At 34.0% G+C, this 18,812-nt stretch overlaps 1 protein-coding gene across 1 annotated transcript; it reads left to right on the top strand.

The window, feature by feature from the left end:
- The first annotated feature begins 7,105 nt into the window (after positions 1–7,105).
- Positions 7,106–12,533, top strand: LOC135964412 (NKG2-C type II integral membrane protein). Its single transcript, XM_065523687.1, has 7 exons — positions 7,106–7,316; positions 7,691–7,789; positions 8,062–8,106; positions 8,584–8,628; positions 9,176–9,327; positions 10,924–11,024; positions 11,904–12,533. Exons 1-7 carry the CDS (start codon positions 7,130–7,132, stop codon positions 12,013–12,015), a joined length of 741 nt encoding a protein of 246 aa, XP_065379759.1. The 5' UTR covers positions 7,106–7,129; the 3' UTR covers positions 12,016–12,533.
- Positions 12,534–18,812: the final 6,279 nt, after the last annotated feature.

Here is an 18,812-nt window from a genome sequence, read left to right on the forward strand (position 1 = left end):
CGTGCAATGCATAATAATGTTATCATGTAAAAATGGTGTTTCCATCTCCCTAAGGATTTATCCTTTATGTTACAATCTAATTATACTCTTTAGTGATTTTTAAATGTACAATTAAATTATTATCGACTGTAGTGACCCTGTTGTGCTATCAAACACTAGGTCTTATTCATCTTTTCTAAATATTTTTATACTCATTAATTAAGCATTTTCACCTCCCTACTACTACCCTTCTGTTATCCTTCTCAATCTTTGGTAACCATCCTTCTAGTCTCTCTCTTCATGAGTTCAATTGTTGTGATGTTTAAATCCCACAAGTAAGTGAGAGCCTGTGATGATTGTCTTTCTGTGACTGGCTTATTTTACTGAACATAATGACCCCTGGTTCCATTCATGTTGTAGCAGATGACAGGGTCTCATTCTTTTTATGACTGAATATTACTCCATTGTTTATATATACCACATTTTCTTTGTCCATTCCTCTGTTAATGGGCACTCATGTAGCTTCCAGATCTTTGCTATTGCGAACAGTGCTGCAGCAAACATGGGAGTACAGCTATCCCTCAGATATACTGATTTTCTTTCTTTTGGGTATATACCTGGGAGTGGGATTGCTGGATCACATGGTAGCTCTACTTTTATATTCATTTTTCTTTATGCTTACATGAAAGGAATGCCTCATAAAGACAACAAATCGTTATTACTGAATGTATACATTCTTTGATTTTACATTCAAATACTTTATACTTAATATAATGATGAATATCTAAAATATTATCCTTATGTATTTTATTTGTATGGAAATACGTAAGCACAGGTATTAATTATAACTTAATTTTTATTACATTCTGATTGAACACTACCAAGTGTTTAAACTCTGTTGTTCCCTTATGTTTTCATAATAGACATTTTCATTGTTTACTTTCCACATAGAAACTTGTTAATTTAATACAACTTACAGCAAACCTGCTGGCACTTTGATCTTGGGCCTCCCTGCTCTCTGAACTGTGAGTAATATATCTGTATGGTTAATACATTGCTTGGTTTGTGATATTTTATTATACCAGTACAAACAAAGTAAGATTACTCTCTATTTTGTTTACCAATTAGCCTGTATCTGCTCCCCAAATTCTAATATAAATACTTACTTCAGTGTTGGAAACTTTATCATTAATACACTGTTCAATATCCAATTAGGTATATCCATGTAATTCCTTTACTTTAAGTCTTCTTTTTGAATATCCAAGTTTTCGTTGGGAATCTGTGTTTAATCTATTGAAGATATTTAAATTTTATTTTATTTAGAGTTTGTAATAACTAATTCACTCTAATTTTTAAAATTCATTGAAAATTATTTTATTTCATGTTACATTAAAAGTATATTTTCACTTGTTATTGACTTCCAACTTACCCATAACTCATAGGAAACCAGGTATTGTCATTATTTGCAATAGTCATAGTAATACATATGTACGTTCAGTGTTAGGGTTCTCCAGAGGGACAGAACTAATAGGATACACGTATATGTGAAAGGAGGTTTATTAGGGAGAATTGGCTCACATAATCACAAGACAAAGTCCCACAATAGGCCATCTGCAAGCTGGGGAAGAAAGAAGCCAGTAGTGGCTCAGTCCGAGTCAAAAGCCTCAAAAGCAGAGAAGCCAGAAGTTCAGCCTTCAGTCTGTGGCCGAAGTCCCAGGAGCCCCTGTAAAACCACTGGTGTAAGTATAAGAGTCCAAAGGCTGAAGAGCCTGGAGTCTGATGTCCAAAGGCAGGAGGAACAGAAGCGAAGCATCCAGCATGGGAGAAAAATGAAAGTCAGAAGACTCAGCAAGCCAGCTTACCCCACCTTCTTGTAGCTGCTTTGTTCTACTCGCCTGGCAGCCATTGGATGGTGTCCACCCACATTGAGGATGAGTCATCTTTGCACAGTCCAGTGACTCACATGTCAATCTCCTCTGCCAACACCGTCACAGATACAGTCAGAAACAACACTTACCAGCTATCTAGGCTTCCTTCCATCCAGTCCAGTTGACACCTAATATTAATCACCGTAAGCTCTGTGTGTGTGTGTGTATTTGCATCATATAAACATATATATACACATATATATATACACATCAAATAGAGTAAATTCTACTCCACTTCTTCTCTATTTTTTTGTTTTTATATATTTATTGTGCCTTTGTATAAGCATAAACTTCATTCACGTTAAATGCTCAAACAGTAGAAACCTGTATTATTTCGATTAACAAAGGACGTGATATATAGTCACGTGCCACAAAATGATGTTTTGGTCAATGACAGACCAAATAATAAATTATATATTATATATCGCTACTATAGTAGATAGATAGTGGTCCCACTAGATTATTACAGAGCTGAAAAATTCCTATGACTTAGTGATGTCATAGCAATAGTTGCAGTACAGTGTATTATTCACATGTCTGTGGTGATGCTGTTGTAAACAAATTACTGTGCTGCCAGTGGAATAATGTATATCACACACAAATACATGCACTACATAATATTTGATAATGATAATACATGACAATATTATTGGTTTATGTATTTGCTGTAGTGTACTTTTAATTATTGCTTTAGAGTGTACTCCTTCTACTTCTACAAAAACAATTACCTGAAAAACAACCTTGGGCAGGTCCTGCAGGAGGAATTCCAGAAGAAGGCCTTGTTACCACAGGAGAGGACGGCTGCACATGTGTTATTGCCCCTCAACCTTCCAGTGGGGCAAGATGTGGAGGGGATGACAGTGATACTGATCTTGCTGACACTGTGTAGGCTTAGGCTAATGCGTGTGTTTGTGTCTTAGTTTTTTTAAAAGAAAGGTTAAAAAGAAAAAAAATTAAAATGAAAAATAGAAAAAAGCTTGTAGAATAAGAATATAAAGAAAACAGATTTTAAGACTGTGCAATTTGTGTTTTTAAATATAGGGTATTTAAAAAGAGGCAGAAGGTTTCTATAAAATAAAAAATTTAGAAACCAACAAAGTTGCAGTAAACTAAAGTTAATTTATTATTAGCAAAAGATAAAACTGCTGCATAACCATAGTGTACCCTAGTGTAGAGTTTATGAATCCTGCAGTAGTGTGCTGTAATATCCTAGGCCTTGACTTTCACTTGCTACTTACTCACTGACTCACCTTGGGAAAATGCCATTTCCACAGGTTTCATTCATAGTAAAATATACCTATAAAAGGATGCCATTTTAACCTTTTTTAAACCATACTTTACTGTTTTTTTATGTTTATATATGATTAGATAAAAATTACCATTCTGGTCACTGCTTACATTATTCACTACAATAACATGTTGTATGAGTTCGTATCCTTGGAGCAATAGGCTATCCCATATAACATAGGTGTGTAGTAGCTGTACCATCTAGGTTTGTGTATTTACACTCTATGATGTTGACTCAGGGATGAAATTGCCTAAAGACACATTCCTGGGAAGTATCCCTGTCATTAAGCAAACAATAACAGTGTAACACTATTTAATGGAAAACTCCAAGAGGATGTTTGTAGCAATAGTAGACATCAGCACTTCAAACTGAAACAGAAAACATTAGTGAATGATACGTTATGTGGCATCCTTAGTGAATGATTTTATTGTGTTAATTCCATAATGTGACTAACAGAAAAAATTAACCTAGTTTATGAAATATAATAAAATGTAAATATAAATAAATTTACGTATAATAGAAATAGATATAAACACAAGCATATATGCATATAACATTAATTTATTTTATGAAAATATATTACAATATATTTCACAGAAAAACATCTATGCCTAGCCAACATTAGCCATTCTGATGGAAGGGCAAATAGTAATTCCGATTGCAAAGAAATAAATATGGATTTAAATTCCAACATTTTAGATTTTAGAGAATGACTGGACACAGTGGCTCATGCCTGTAATCTCAGCACTTTGGGAGGCCGTGGCAGATGGATAACAAGGTCAGGAGATCGAGACCATCCTCGCTAACAGGATGAAACCTCATCTCTACAAAAATACAAAAAAAATTAGCTGGGCATGATGGCGTGTGTCTGTAATCCCAGCTACTCAGGAGGCTGAGGCAGGAGAATCACTTGAGCCCAGGAGGCAGAGGTCGCAGTGAGCCGAGATGCAGCACTGCACTCCAGCCTGGGCAATAGAATCATGCATAAACATTCCCCCTTTTCTTGACAGAAAATGATGAAAGATTTTTATTTAATATGATGAGATAATTTATAGTATTTTTCCTGATGTTTGTATACCATTTATTTCCTTAAATTTTTGTTTATTTATTTTTGAGACAAGGTCTGGCTCTGTCACCTAGGCTGCAGTGCAGCGACACTAACTCAGTTCACTGCAGCCTCGACCTCCAGGGCGCAAGCGATCCTCCCACCTCAGCCTCCAGAGCAGCTGGGACTACAAGCAAACACCAGCATCCTCGGCTAATTTTTGTATTTGTTTTGAGGAGATGGGGTTTCATCCTGTGTATCATGCTGGCCTCGAACTCCCAAGTTCAAGTGATTCTGGATGCTGGGATCACTGACATGAGCTACCACACCCAGACACTCATGTATCATTTTACTTATGTTTTAAAAATCTCCGTTTTCTGGCCTCCCCATTTTTAAGTAGTTGAGGTCTTAAAAATTGCTTTTACCTCCCTACATAGTTTAACTTAAGCTTTAATCATTTACAATAAATATTTCTATTAAAATGCAGACAATAAGTCATTATTAGAGAGGGAATCAGTGAACAATATAGTGAGTAGTTTTTTATTATTGCAGTCTCTGGCATAGAGATATAGCTCAGTATTGTTTAATATTTTATTCTTTCAAGAGACATTTATTTTAATCAGAGGAATCTGGTTAGCTTACATAAGAAAAACGAATGAGGGAATTTTAAGAACTACGGCAAAGAAATCAAGAAGATAAGTTGGAGAATTGATGTCAGTTACGATTAAGTTGACAATGTAGCATTTTCTCAAAACAGTGACAAGTACATTAAATTCTTATTGGTAAGATTATTAAATTTTTTTATTATGATAGCAGTGATATTATAGGGGTATATGATAAAGAAGTATATAATGTCAAGTTTTGGGTACTTTGTCTAAATGTAGAAAGTAAACATCTAAGATACTTTTGAAAAGTTACAAGATTTTGGTGTTTTGACTGAGATGGAAGCAATCAATTCCATGGGTTAAATCTCTGCTCTCCCCCGATCCTGTCGACTATTAAAATAATTTCTAAGAGGCACTGAAAATGGACAGACTAAATGCCACCCTAGCTGCCCAAAGTCTCCTATATTCTAAAGCTTGTGATGAGATAAACTCATTCAAAATAGCCCTAGGGTGAGAATTTCCTGTTCAAATCTGAAGTAACACATTGGCGAGGAATCTACTCTTGCCTCACTCTGACCCTTCAAAGGGCAGTCTGTGAAGATCACAGATAAGATTTGTGTCTTTAAGAGGTAACCTGACCTCCCCACTGAAGGGCGTGTGGCTTTCTGGTGACAGAAGGTATGTGTTGCTACTCTCCCTGTTTCTCTACTTGCTCCTCTGATTTAGTAGAAGATTGTAAATACTGACTGTGATGCACCTGAGGTAAAGTTTATATAGAGTAAAATCAAGGTAGAACTCTTTTCATGTGAATAATTCAAGGCGAAAAACGAGCCAAAATATAAAATATGTTTGAGGATTTCTTAGAGTATCCACATTATAGCCTGTGGAGAATCACTCAAGTAGATGCATACATAATAATAGGTTTGTCAATCAATGTAATTCAGAGTGAAACCCATAACCATCATGACAATGAACAATTAATTTTGGATTCTGTCATCATTACTGGTTTAACAGTTTTTTACATTTAGACCAAGCTCATACCTAGATTTAATGAAAGCAGTTTTAATTTTTAATAAAAGCAAGGATGAAATCATTTCCATAAAATGCAAATCTGACCTGCATTATAAACAATTGGAAGAGTTAAAACCATTGAATCAAATATTGCAAAAAAGATGTACCACACTGACATGAGATGCCTAATTAATGAGTTATTTTACACACTGTAATGCTAATCAGAAATAATAAAATGGCAGTTGTGTTAAAAATAGTTAAAATGTCTATTATGTATTCAGTGCTAATATGTGCCAGCTTGTGTGTTTAGTTTTTTACATACATTATACCTTATAAATTGTTTTTCGCACTGTAGATTAGTAAACTAGGTTAATAGACACTAAGTAATTTACTAAAGGTCACACACTATAACTTGCAAAGCTAGAATTAACTGTAGTCTCACTGACTAGAGCTCATTGACTAGATTATTAAATTACATTATCTGAACTATTACAATTACTTATACAACCAAAGCAACCCTCACTGACTTCTACAACCATAGGAGATTTCTAAAAGTTTGATTGGACACTGTTCTTCCATAGATGGCCCACCCATTTATCATTTTAGGTTTTCCTATTTTAATCATTAAATCAATTACCAATTTCTTGTGTAAAAGAAACAATTTAAAAATATATTTTGTTTTCAGTAGTATTTAGTTTATGCATAGGGCAATGTAATGTTTTACAAGATATTAGATGTATTTTTAAAATTTTAATAGTTTTTCTGATTTCCTAATTTAGAAATTTAGTATAAGAAGTTACTCTATATGCTAGCAGAATTATTTTATCTTATGGCACACAATCCTTAACCATCAATGAATCCTAAAACTATAATAAAATTCATGTATTTCTAAATACAGTATTTTAATTGTTAACATATGCAGTCTATTGGTGTTAAGTGTTTTTGAAGAATCTAACCTTAATTTAGTACAAATATTTTTTCATGAACTTCTTAGTTCTCACAAGTTTAATGTTTTTATTGTTCCCACTAGTAATATTATGTCAAATACAGAATACATCTAAAAAATTACCAATTATATCATGAGATTTTTGTTAAAACTTTAGGGAATTAGTACCAGCATTTTACATTGGTCAACAGCAAAGCAAACATTACTGCTCAGCTCCAACACATGCAGTTTGCCTATACCAGGGATCCTGTCAAAATATACACCATTCATAGCTTCTTAAGTGCAGTTATCATAGAGCACAGTCCCTGACATCACACAGCTGCAGAGATGAATAAACAAAGAGGAACCTTCTCAGAAGTGAGTCTGGCCCAGGATCCAAAGAGGCAGCAAAGGAAACCTAAAGGCAATAAAAGCTCCATTTCAGGAACCGAACAGGAAATATTCCAAGTAGAATTAAATCTTCAAAATCCTTCTCTGAATCATCAAGGGATTGATCAAATATATGACTGCCAAGGTAACACATTAAATAGATCTTCAATATTATTGTTACAGGACGTGCAGTTGAATGCAGAAGGGTGGGGAAAGATTAGGGAATATTTTGCACTTGTGAGAATCAGAGTTCATAATTGGGATCTAATATTCTAATATGACATCAGAAGACTAATTTTATTCGGGCATTGTTCAACCGTAATCTGCAATCCACTCATGGAATTATATATTTACTGAAAATGAACTGGTATATTCTGAGAGAAAGATTACCAGAGTAGATGTAGATTTAGAGGCCAGAAGTTATCATTATGTTTCCCTGTGCATGTGGGTTCTCTAGTATGGAATCCTAATCAACTCTCTATCTCCCCTCTCTTAGTGCCTCTGTTTCTCTCCCTGCAGGTTTACTGCCACCTCCAGAGAAGCTCACTGCTGAGGTCCTGGGAATCATTTGCATTGTCCTGATGGCCACTCTGTTAAAAACAATAGTTCTTATTCCTTGTAAGCACATTCTTGAAAGATTAGATGGGAAAGTTTTACTTTAAGGCTTGGAAGTGCCTCAAAATATTTCATACTGTTGAAGAATAGAACTCTCATTGTAATGTTTATTTCAGAGATCTATTACTTCATTTATTTTTATAGAAAAAGTTAATTTCATTAAAGATTGTCCCCATTTTAAATAACATACAAAGTTTCAAAGTAAGAAACTAAACCCATTATGGTTTATCTAGATATTAGTTTTTACGAAAATCATGTTAATTTTTATATTACAGTTCTGGAGCAGAACAATTCTTCCCCGAATACAAGAACCCAGAAAGGTACATTTTTATTTTCAATGTTCAGATATTAGTATAATTTGGACCCAAAAGTGATATGGTTATTCTGAACTTTTCACAACACAAATAACAAAATCATTGTAGAGAACATGTATTTATTTTTTTGTGTTTGTAATCTATCTATCTACCTATATATATATATACACACATACACACACAATGTATTTCCTGATTTCATAATTCAAAGGCATGCTATAGGAGAAAAGAATTTAGAAAAACAAATTAATTTTTGAAAGTGGTTTCATCAAATACTATAAGCGATGGTGAAGTTTTGTACTAAAGTCTTTAAAAATGCTTCTTTCAAAGATCTATTCATTTATTCTTATAGGAAAAGTTAATTTTATTAAAGATTGTTCCCATTTTAAATAACACACAAAGTTTCAAAGTAAGAAAGTAAACTCATTATGGTTTATCTAGATATTAGTTTTTATAAAACTCATTTTAATTTTTCTATTACAGTCCTGGAGCAGAACAATTCTTTCCCGAATACAAGAACCCAGAAAGGTACATATTTATTTTCAACATTCTGATATTAGTACAATTTATATTTTGTGTCTGTTTTAAGGCATGTAAGAGAATAATGGCATTTTTGCAGAAAATAAGCCACAAAATTCAGCCATAAATATTTATAAACAAAGATTATAAGGCAGCATTTCCTTTTCTCCAATAAGTAGAAATATTCACTTAAAATCATTCTATCCTCTTTCTCCCAATTAACAGAAGTTTCCTACTGCTATGAGATGATATGAAATGAATAATTTTACTATCCTAAAAAAGCAGTTGTGTATCAGTGATGTTCAAGACATGTGGAGAGTGTATTTTTGTTTGTTGGTTTGCTTTATATGGGAACACAGTTAGGGATGAGAGGCTAGCCCTTGTCTGTGCATGTGTGTATGACTGACTCGGTTATTTAAAAACATATATTTATAAGCCTGTAAGGATGCATAAATATGTTAAGCACATACAGGTTTATACTGTTGCAAATATGTAAACGAATTTTCATTTGTAAACATTCATATTGTTCTGCATAGTAATTCATATCTTTATTTAGTACGTCACTGTGGCCATTGTCCTGAGGAGTGGATTACATATTCCAACAGTTGTTATTACATTGGCAAGGAAAAAAGAACTTGGGCAGAGAGTTTGCTGGCCTGTACTTCAAAGAACTCTAGTCTGCTTTCTATAGATAATGAAGAAGAAATGGTAAGATATAAATGTTTCAAAGATTTTATGAAAAGCTTCTTTCAGTGAATAATACATTTGTAGTAAACATCTATATGTGTGTACATGTATTTATCTTATATAATTTCAAGTTTATGTATTATTCAATTGATTGACTTAATAATGTGTTTAAAGTTATATACTGCTAATGTACTTTCATTATCAGTTTTTGTTTTCAAGGAAAACCATACTTCTATAAATACTTTGAATACACAATAAATGTTGCATCTAATTTTATCGGGCATGATATGATCTGGTCATGCAGATCGATTGCAAAGTGCATGAACTCATGTGATACAAGTCAGATCATGAAATAAAAGTTTCCAGCTCTAGCAGTTCCACCCCTGTGTGTACACCCGTCACTTACCCTGACTCCTCTCCAAAACACTGTCTTGACTTTTAATATTATAAATAGCATTTGCCTCTTCTTGAATTTATATAAAGGGAATCATACAATGTGAATTTCATGTCTGTGTTTTTCACTCCTATCTGATATTTGTGCAATTCTTCCATATTATTGCAGTTATCAGTAGTATGTTACTGTTCACTGCTGTACTATGTACAAAGAATAGTAGGAATCCATTGAGTCCTTGTCTCTGGATGGGGAAGTGGGTCTCCTGCCCTCAGGGACAAAGAGGACCCTGGGTGGTGCACTGGTAGTCATGGGGTCGCTTTGCTGATCCTCCTCACCCACATCCACCCTGCTTTCTCTTGGAATGAGAAGGAAGCACTTCCTCTGGCTGTATTGATAGCAGGTCTCCTGGTAGCTCATCCTCGCCAGTGGTACCAGCCTCGCCTGGTGTTGTGGAGGGGACTCCCCTTCAATACAGAGCAGGAGTGAGCTTTGCTGGGCCTCCTCCTGTTGCCAGGTTGGGTGTGGTGAAACAGCAGGCCTAGGTCACCTTCTTCTGTCGGATGGGGGACTTCACATGCTCGCTTGGACACTTTGTTGATCCCTGATGCTAGGGTCCCAGACAATGTCATCTATCTCTTTCCGCCTTTCAGAGTTCTCCATTGTTTTTATCTTTCATTAATCACAGGGTTATAATTGTTTTTTAGCCGGGAGTACCAGAGAGAGATAAGTCTACACCACCCGGTCAGGACCACTGTTATTCCACCAAAACCAAATCAGTTAAAAGTGAGGGCTTATCTAGTTAAAGAATGGTGTGGTGCCCAGAAAACCCAATCTGTAGCTTCTATGTCATTTATTTCCGAATGACAACCTCTCATTTCTCTTCTAAATCTCCAACTCTGGGAAATACAGTACAAAAATAGATTGATTTAGTCACAGTATCTGGAGGAATGAATGCGCAGTATCACTAAACTTATTTAAATCTTTCCTGGGTTTATTTGGTCAATTGTGGTCACTATTATAATGCAAGAATTAAAAGGTCTTTATTAACATGACAATAAGAATGAAAGTACTAAGTATAAATGTTGAAGAGTTCATTTATATCAAAATTATAAACATTTATGAAAAATTTTGGTACTGCAAATAGTGGTTTTCAACTTTAATATATTGCTTTTATAATGTTTTCATAATTATTATTTAAGTGAAAAATCTTCCTTTTCTTTTAGAAATTTCTGACCTCCATTTTATCTTCCTCATGGATTGATGTGTTTCGTGACAGCAGTCATCATCCATGGGTGACAATCAACGGTTTGACTTTCAAACATGAGTAAGTTGTTTTGTATGGTGCTATATAAAAATATATATAAATGGTAAATTCAGAAGAATAATATGAATAAATATATGTGGACTCATTGACATGAAGAAAGATGTGGAAAGTTAGTGAAATGTTGACATAAATATTTTACAAAAGATCATAGTAGTCCATAATGTCTACCCACTGATTAGTCACCTAGTAACCCTCTTGGTTATCAGATGGACCAGGGGTGTCCAATCTTTGGCTTCTGTGGGCCACATTGGAAGAAGAAGAATAGTCTTGGCCCACACATAAAATACACTAACACTAATGATAGCTGACGAGCTAAAAATGTATATATATAGATCTCAGAATGTTTTCAGAAAGTTTATGTATTTGTGTTGGGCCGCATTCAAAGCTGTCCTGGGTCACGTGCGGCCCATGGGCAGCGAGTTGGACAAGCTTGAGATGGACTCTCAGGGAATTGCAGAGCTTGTTTTTATTAAAAAGCCATGCTTACTTTTTTCTTAAGAATATCCTCAAAGCACAGTAGTAGTGCTGTTGGCATATTGCTATAATTTTTATTGGTAGTTATTGTTGTCAATCTTTTACTGTGCCTAATTTAGAAATTATACTTTATCATAGTTATGAATGTGTAGAGAAAACATAATCTCTCTATAGGTTCTGTACTATCTGCCGTTTCAGGCATCCACTGGGGTCTTGAAACATATCACCCGTGGATGAAGGGGAACCACGCTATTGAGTGTTCAGAATAATGACTCTTACTAATATTATGAGAAATTTAATTGTCCTTTTCCATAAAGTTCTTTTCTTACAGTACATGGAAAATGTTTTTTTCTCATGAATCATTTGCCTAAAATGTAACAGAATATGGATTTCTTTCCATTACAGGATAAAAGAGTCAGATAATGCTGAACATAACTGTGCAATGCTACATGTACGTGGACTTTTTTCAGACGAGTGTGGATCTTCAAAAATATATCATTGTAAGCATAAGCTTTAGAAGTAAAGCGTTTGCATTTGCAGTGTATCAGATAAATTTTATATTTCTTAAAATAGAAATAATATGATTGCATAAATCTTGAAATGAATTATGTTATTTGCTCTAATAAGAAAATTCTAAGTCAATTATTGAAGTAGGATACACACAATTACTAAAGTACAGATATCCCAGCATTCGTGTCAGGCTCGTTTTTCACAACATGATATTTGTGGTATTCAGCCTTTCTAAAAGTTGCATGTTTTATGAGTCAGTTTCTGTGAAGTATCAAGAACAGTCAAACCCATGGAGACAGAAAGTAGAATAGTGGTTGCCAATGCCTAAGGGAGGTGGAAATAGGAGATGACCACTAATTGATAGAAAGTTTCTTTCTGTCATGATGAAAACTTTCTAAATTTCAGTAGTGGTGATGGTTGTAACTCTGTGAATATACTAAACATCATTGATTTTTAATCATTTTAAGTGGATGAAATTTATGCTTTGTACATGACCCTTCAATAAAGCCATCAGGAAAAAAAAAAGCCTCTCGTGGGATTGTTTGTGACTGCATTTATTCTCTAATTTTCAAAGATTAGCTTGTTTATAATATTCACTTTTCTAATCGACATAGTGTTTCCTTCAATATACTGTGTTATCTTTAACTTCTATTGTATTTTGTATTTTGGGGGATTGAAGTCATACAGAAATGTAGGTATTTTATATTCATGCTTTTGTAAGTGGCATCCTGATTCTAAAATTCTCTTTAGTAATGTTTGTTGTTAGAAATACAATTGATGTCTGCATTTTTATTTTATATCTACTTATTCCACTGATTTTATATATTTGAATCTATTATGTCAACTATTGATTTTTTCTGGATGTTCTATATAAAGAGCATTTATCTGCAAATCATCACACTTTTATTTTTTTAATCCCTGTGCTATAACTTAGTTTTATTTCCATTTATTTTCACTGGCTAGGGTTTTATACCCATAGTTGAACAGAAGGTACAATCAAAGTTCTGTGTGTATCATATGTATCGTTTTCTGGTTTTGGCAAAAAATACTTCAACATGTTATTCATATTTACAAAGCTTGGTGTCTTTTTCATTCTATTTTTCTCGTATTGAAGCAGTTTTGTAATATTCCTATTTTCTAATAGATTTTTATCAATTGTAACATTTTTTATTAATTTGTGTCAGTTGGAGTGATATATGTTTTGTTTATATAACTTTTTATAAACTACTTTTATTTTTTCAAATGTTAAACCCGCCTTTGTTTCTGAAATAAATCCATGATGATCATTGTATATTTCCCTCATAAAATATCAAAGTATCAGTGCTGGCTGGGTGTGGTGGCTCAGGCCTGTAATCCAACCCATTTGGGAGGCTGAGGCAAGGGGATCACAAGGTCAAGAAATCGAGACCATCCTGGCCAACGTGCTGAAACCCCATCTGTACTAAAAATACAAAAATTAGCTGGACATGGTGGTTCACACCTATAGTCCCAGCTGCTGGAGAGGCTGAGGCAGGAGAATCACTTTAAACCAGGGGTGGGAGGTTGCAGTGAGCCGAGAGCGCACAACTGCACTCCAACCTGGCAACAGGAGACTCTGTCTTAAAAAAAAAAAATCGGTGCATATGTATTTTATGTAGGGTAAGATTTGTTTCTTCATCCGTGTTCGCAAGGATATTTGACCATGTTTTTATTCATAACTATATTCTTGAAAGGTTCGGTATCCAGGCTATCTCGGGAAGAATTTCTGTTTTTCTATAACCTGGAAGCATTTGTTGAGAGTACTGCTTTATTTTTAAATGTTATCATTCCCTGTTATGCCATCTGTTTGTAGACTATTTTTGTAGGAAAGTTTATGTCTAAACTGAGTTTCTTTAATACATGTAGGATATACTCAGATTTCTATTTGAGGTACTGCATTTGGTAATGAGTATTCATGAATTTTCTATTTCATATAGACATTAAAATGTAATAAAAATATACTTTTATTGCCTCTAAATAACTGTACAGACCATAATGGTATTTCCATGTTTAATCTAGAAATAGGCCAGTTCTGGTGGCTCAAGTCTATAATCCCAGTACTTTGGGAGGCATCACTGTGCCCAGCCCTTATCAATTTTTTAAAATGTTAAATTTATTATTTTTGTGGATGTGTTAATAGGTGTATATTCTTAGTAGTCTTTCATCAAACTTTAAAGACATTTTCAATGAAAATACCTTTGGCCTTTCTCTTCTCTCTATTGTAACATTATTCTTTATTGTGATTGTTTACTGTTTATTCATTTTTTTCTTATACATTACTTGTATTTAATTTTAGCTTTACTATTTTTAATTTATTTCAGTGCATTCACAGGTAATTTAATTTTTAGGCCATCTTTTGTAATATATGTACATTGAGGGCAATCAGTTTTTACAAGAAAGACTTTCTTTTTTCCGTATAATTCATATAAAATTTGTGACCATTCACTTTGATAATTTCGTTCACCCATATGTTATTTAGACATGTGTTATTGAATTTAAAACCATGTAAGGTTGGCAGATTTTTTTATTGACTTCTGTGGTAGGTAAACTGTAGTTAGAACATTTTCTATGAAGCTGGAAATATTCTTCATCTTTGTACACAAAGATGTGGCTAGTGTGCTGAGAAACTGGTTTTACATGTTCTTTATTTTGTATTAATTAATGCTGTGTTAGAATAGCTATTTTTTAACTGTCCACTGGCCAAGCTTGGCTAGTGGCACTACATTGAAATCGTAGTCCTATATTTTTTACTAATATGCTTAGAATTATGAGCTTATAGTGTATTTGAGAAAAATATGTGAAATTAAATATGTGAGTATTCTACATATGTGTGAGTGTGTGCATATGAGTGATAACTACTTGTCTAGTTCTAATCTTTCTATAGGCTCCCTGGCCTGTTTATGTGTTAAGCACTGAGAGAAAAGTGTTTAAAAATCCCATTTATGATTGTTTACTCATTCACTTTCTTCAATTATATGTTGAACTTGTATCATTAGGTACATGCAATGATAAAAATGTATATTACTAGTGGTTTGGAAAGTTAATCTAACATTATGAAGCATGCTTCTTCAATTCCAGTAAAGGGCTTGCCTTATATTAAGACAGCACATTAACTGTAATAGTGTTCTACCAGTTCGTGGGGCAAGGTATGTTTTTAAATATTTTATCTTCATCTTTTCTTTTTTAAATATTTCAATTTTAATTTCAGTGGGTACATAGTAGGTGTATATGTTTATTGGGTACATGAGTTGTTTTGAGACAGATGTGCAATGCATAATAATGTCATCATGTAAAAATGGTGTTTCCATCTCCCTAAGGATTTATCCTTTGTGTTACAATCTAATTATACTCTTTAATTATTTTAAAATGTACAATTAAATTATTATCGACTGTAGTGACCCTGTTGTGCTATCAAACACTAGGTCTCATTCATCCTTTCTAAATATTTTTATAGAAATTAATTAAACATTTTCACCTCCATACTACTACCCTTCCACTATCCATCTCAATCTCTGGTAACCATCCTTCTAGTCTGTCTCTCCATGAGTTCAATTGTTGTGATGTTTAAATCCCACAAGTAAGTGAGAGCCTGTGATGATTGTCTTTCTGTGACTGGCTTATTTTACTGAACATAATGACCCCTGGTTCCATTCATGTTGTAGCAGATGACAGGGTCTCATTCTTTTTATGACTGAATATTACTCCATTGTTTATATATACCACATTTTCTTTGTCCATTCCTCTGTGGATGGGCACTCAGGTAGCTTCCACATCTTGCCTATCGTGAACAGTGCTGCAACAAACATGGGATTACAGCTATCCCTCAGATATACTGATTTTCTTTCTTTTGCGTATATACTTGGGAGTGGGATTGCCGGATCATATGGTAGCTCTACTTTCATATTCATTTTTCTTTATGCTTACATGAAAGGAATGTCTCATAAAGACAACAGTTATTACTGAATATATACATTCTTTGCTTTTACCTTCAAATTACTCTATACTTAATATAATTATCAATCTCTAAAAGATAATCCTTATGTATTTTATTTGTATTGAAATATAGAACCACAGGTGTTAATTATAACTTAATTTTATTACATTCTGATTGAACATTACCAAGTGTTTAAACTCTGTTGTTCACTTATGTTTTCATAATAAATATTTTCATTGTTTACTTTCCACATGCAAACTTGTTAATTTAATACAATTTACACCAAACCTGCTGACACTTTGATCTTGGGCCTCCCTGCTCTCTGAACTGTGAGTAATATATCTGTATGGTTAATACATTGCTTGGTTTGTGATATTTTATTATACCAGTACAAACAAAGTAAGATTACTCTCTATTTTGTTTACCAATTAGCCTGTATCTGCTCCCCAAATTCTAATATAAATATTTATTTCAGTGTTGGAAACTTTGTCATTAATACACTATTCAATATCCAATTCGGTATATCCACGTAATTCCTTTAAGTCTTCTTTTTGAATATCCAAGTTTTCATTGGGAATCTGTGTTTAATCTATTGAAGATATTTAAATTTTATTTTCATTAATAACTAATTCACTCTAATATCTTAAATTCATTGAAAATTATTTCATGTTACATTAAAAGTACATTTTCAGTTCTTATTGAATTCCAACTTACCCATAACCCATAGGAAACCAGATATTGCCATTATTTGCAATAGTCACAGTAATACATATGTACGTTCGGCATTAGGGTTCTCCTGACTGACAGAACTAAGAGGATATGTGTATATATGAAAGGGGGTTTATTAGGGAGAATTGGGTCACACAATCACAAGGCAAAGTCCCACAATAGGCCATCTGCAAGCTGGGGAAGAACGAAGCCAGTAGTGGCTCAGTCTGAGTTAGAAGCCTTAAAGTCAGAGAAGCCAAAAGTGCAGCCTTCAGTCTGCGGCCGAAGTCCCAGGAGCCCCTGTAAAACCACTGGTGTAATTGCAAGAGTCCAAAGGCTGGAGAACTTGGAGTCTGATGTCCAAGGGCAGGAGGGTTGGAAGGAAGCATCCAGCACGGGAGAAAAATTAAAGTCGAGCACTCAGCAAGGCAGCTTACCCCACCTTCTTCTAGCTGCTTTGTTCTACTCGCTCTGGCAGCCATTGGATGGTGCCCACCCACATTGAGGATGGGTCGTCTACGCCCAGTCCGCTGACTCAAATATCAATCTCCTCTGCCAACACCGTCACAGATACAGCCAGAAACAACACTTTAGCAGCTATCTAGGCATCCTTCCATCCAATCCAGTTGACACCTAATATTAATCATTGTAAGTTCTGTGTGTGTGTGTGTATTTAGGTCATATAAACATATATATATGTACACATCATATACAGTAAATTCTAATTACTCCAGTTATCTTGTGTAATTTTTGTTTTCTTTTTATATATTTATTGTGCCTTTGTATAAGCATAAATTTCATTCACATTAAATGCTCAAACAGTAGAAACCTGTATTTCGATTAACAAAGAACATGATATACAGTCACATGGCACAAAATGTTTTAGTCAATGACAGACTGCACATAGATAGTGGTCCCATTAGATTATTACGGAGCTGAAAAATTCCTATGACTTAGTGATGTCATAGCAATAGTTGCAGTACAGTGTATTATTCACATGTCTGTGGTGATGCTGATGTAAACAAATTACCATGCTGCCAGTGGAATAGAGTATAGCACACACAATTACATATACTACATAACATTTGATAATGATAATACATAAACAGTGTTACTGGTTTATGTATTTAACGTAGTGTACTTTTAATTATTATTTTAGAGTGTACTCCTTTTACTTCTGCAAAATCAGTTACCTGAAAATCAACTTTGGGCAGGTCCTGCAGGAGGAATTCCAGAAGAAGGCCTTGTTACCATAGGAGAGGACAGCTGCACATGTGTTATTGCCCCTGAACCTCCCAGTGGGACAAGATGTGGAGGGGATGACAGTGATATTGATCTGGATGAACACTGTGTAGGCTTAGGCTAATGCGTGTGTTTGTGTTAGTTTTTTTAGAAGGTTAAAAAGAAAAATTAAAATGAAAAATAGAAAAAAGCTTGTAGAATAAGAATATAAAGAAAATAGTTTTTAAGGCCGTGCAATTTCTGTTTTTAAATAAAGGATATTTAAAAAGAGGCAGAAAGTTTTCAAAAATTGAAAAATTTAGAAACCAGCAAAATTGCAGTAAGCTAATTTATTATTAGCTAAAGAAAAAACGTGCTGCATAACTATAGTGTACCCTAGTGTAGAGTTTATGAATCCTGCAGTAGTGTGCTGTAATATCCTAGACCGTGACTTTCACTTGCTACTTACTCACTGACTTACCCAGGGAAAATGCCATTTCCACAGGCTTCATTCATAGTCAGTGCCCTATAAAAGCATGCCATTTTTTCCCCCTTTTTTTAAAACGATATTTTACTGTTTTTTTATGTTTATATATGATTAGATAAACAAAAATTATCATTCTGTTTATTGCTTACATTATTCACTACAGTAACATGTTGTACAGGTTTGTATCCTTGGAGCAATAGTCTATCCCATATAACATAGGTGTGTAGTAGCTGTACCATCTAGGTTTATGTAAATACACTCTATGGTGTTGACTCAGGGATGAAATTGCCTAAAGACACATCCCTCAGAAGTATCCCTGTCATTAAGCAAACAATTACAGTATAACACTATTTAATGGCAAACTCCAAGTGGATGTTTGTAGCAGTAGTAGACATCAGTATTTCAAACTGAAACAAAAAACATTAGTGAATGATAT

Source organism: Macaca fascicularis, chromosome 11 (assembly GCF_037993035.2).
Source record: "Macaca fascicularis isolate 582-1 chromosome 11, T2T-MFA8v1.1".
In the NCBI taxonomy this organism is placed as follows: domain Eukaryota; kingdom Metazoa; phylum Chordata; class Mammalia; order Primates; family Cercopithecidae; genus Macaca; species Macaca fascicularis.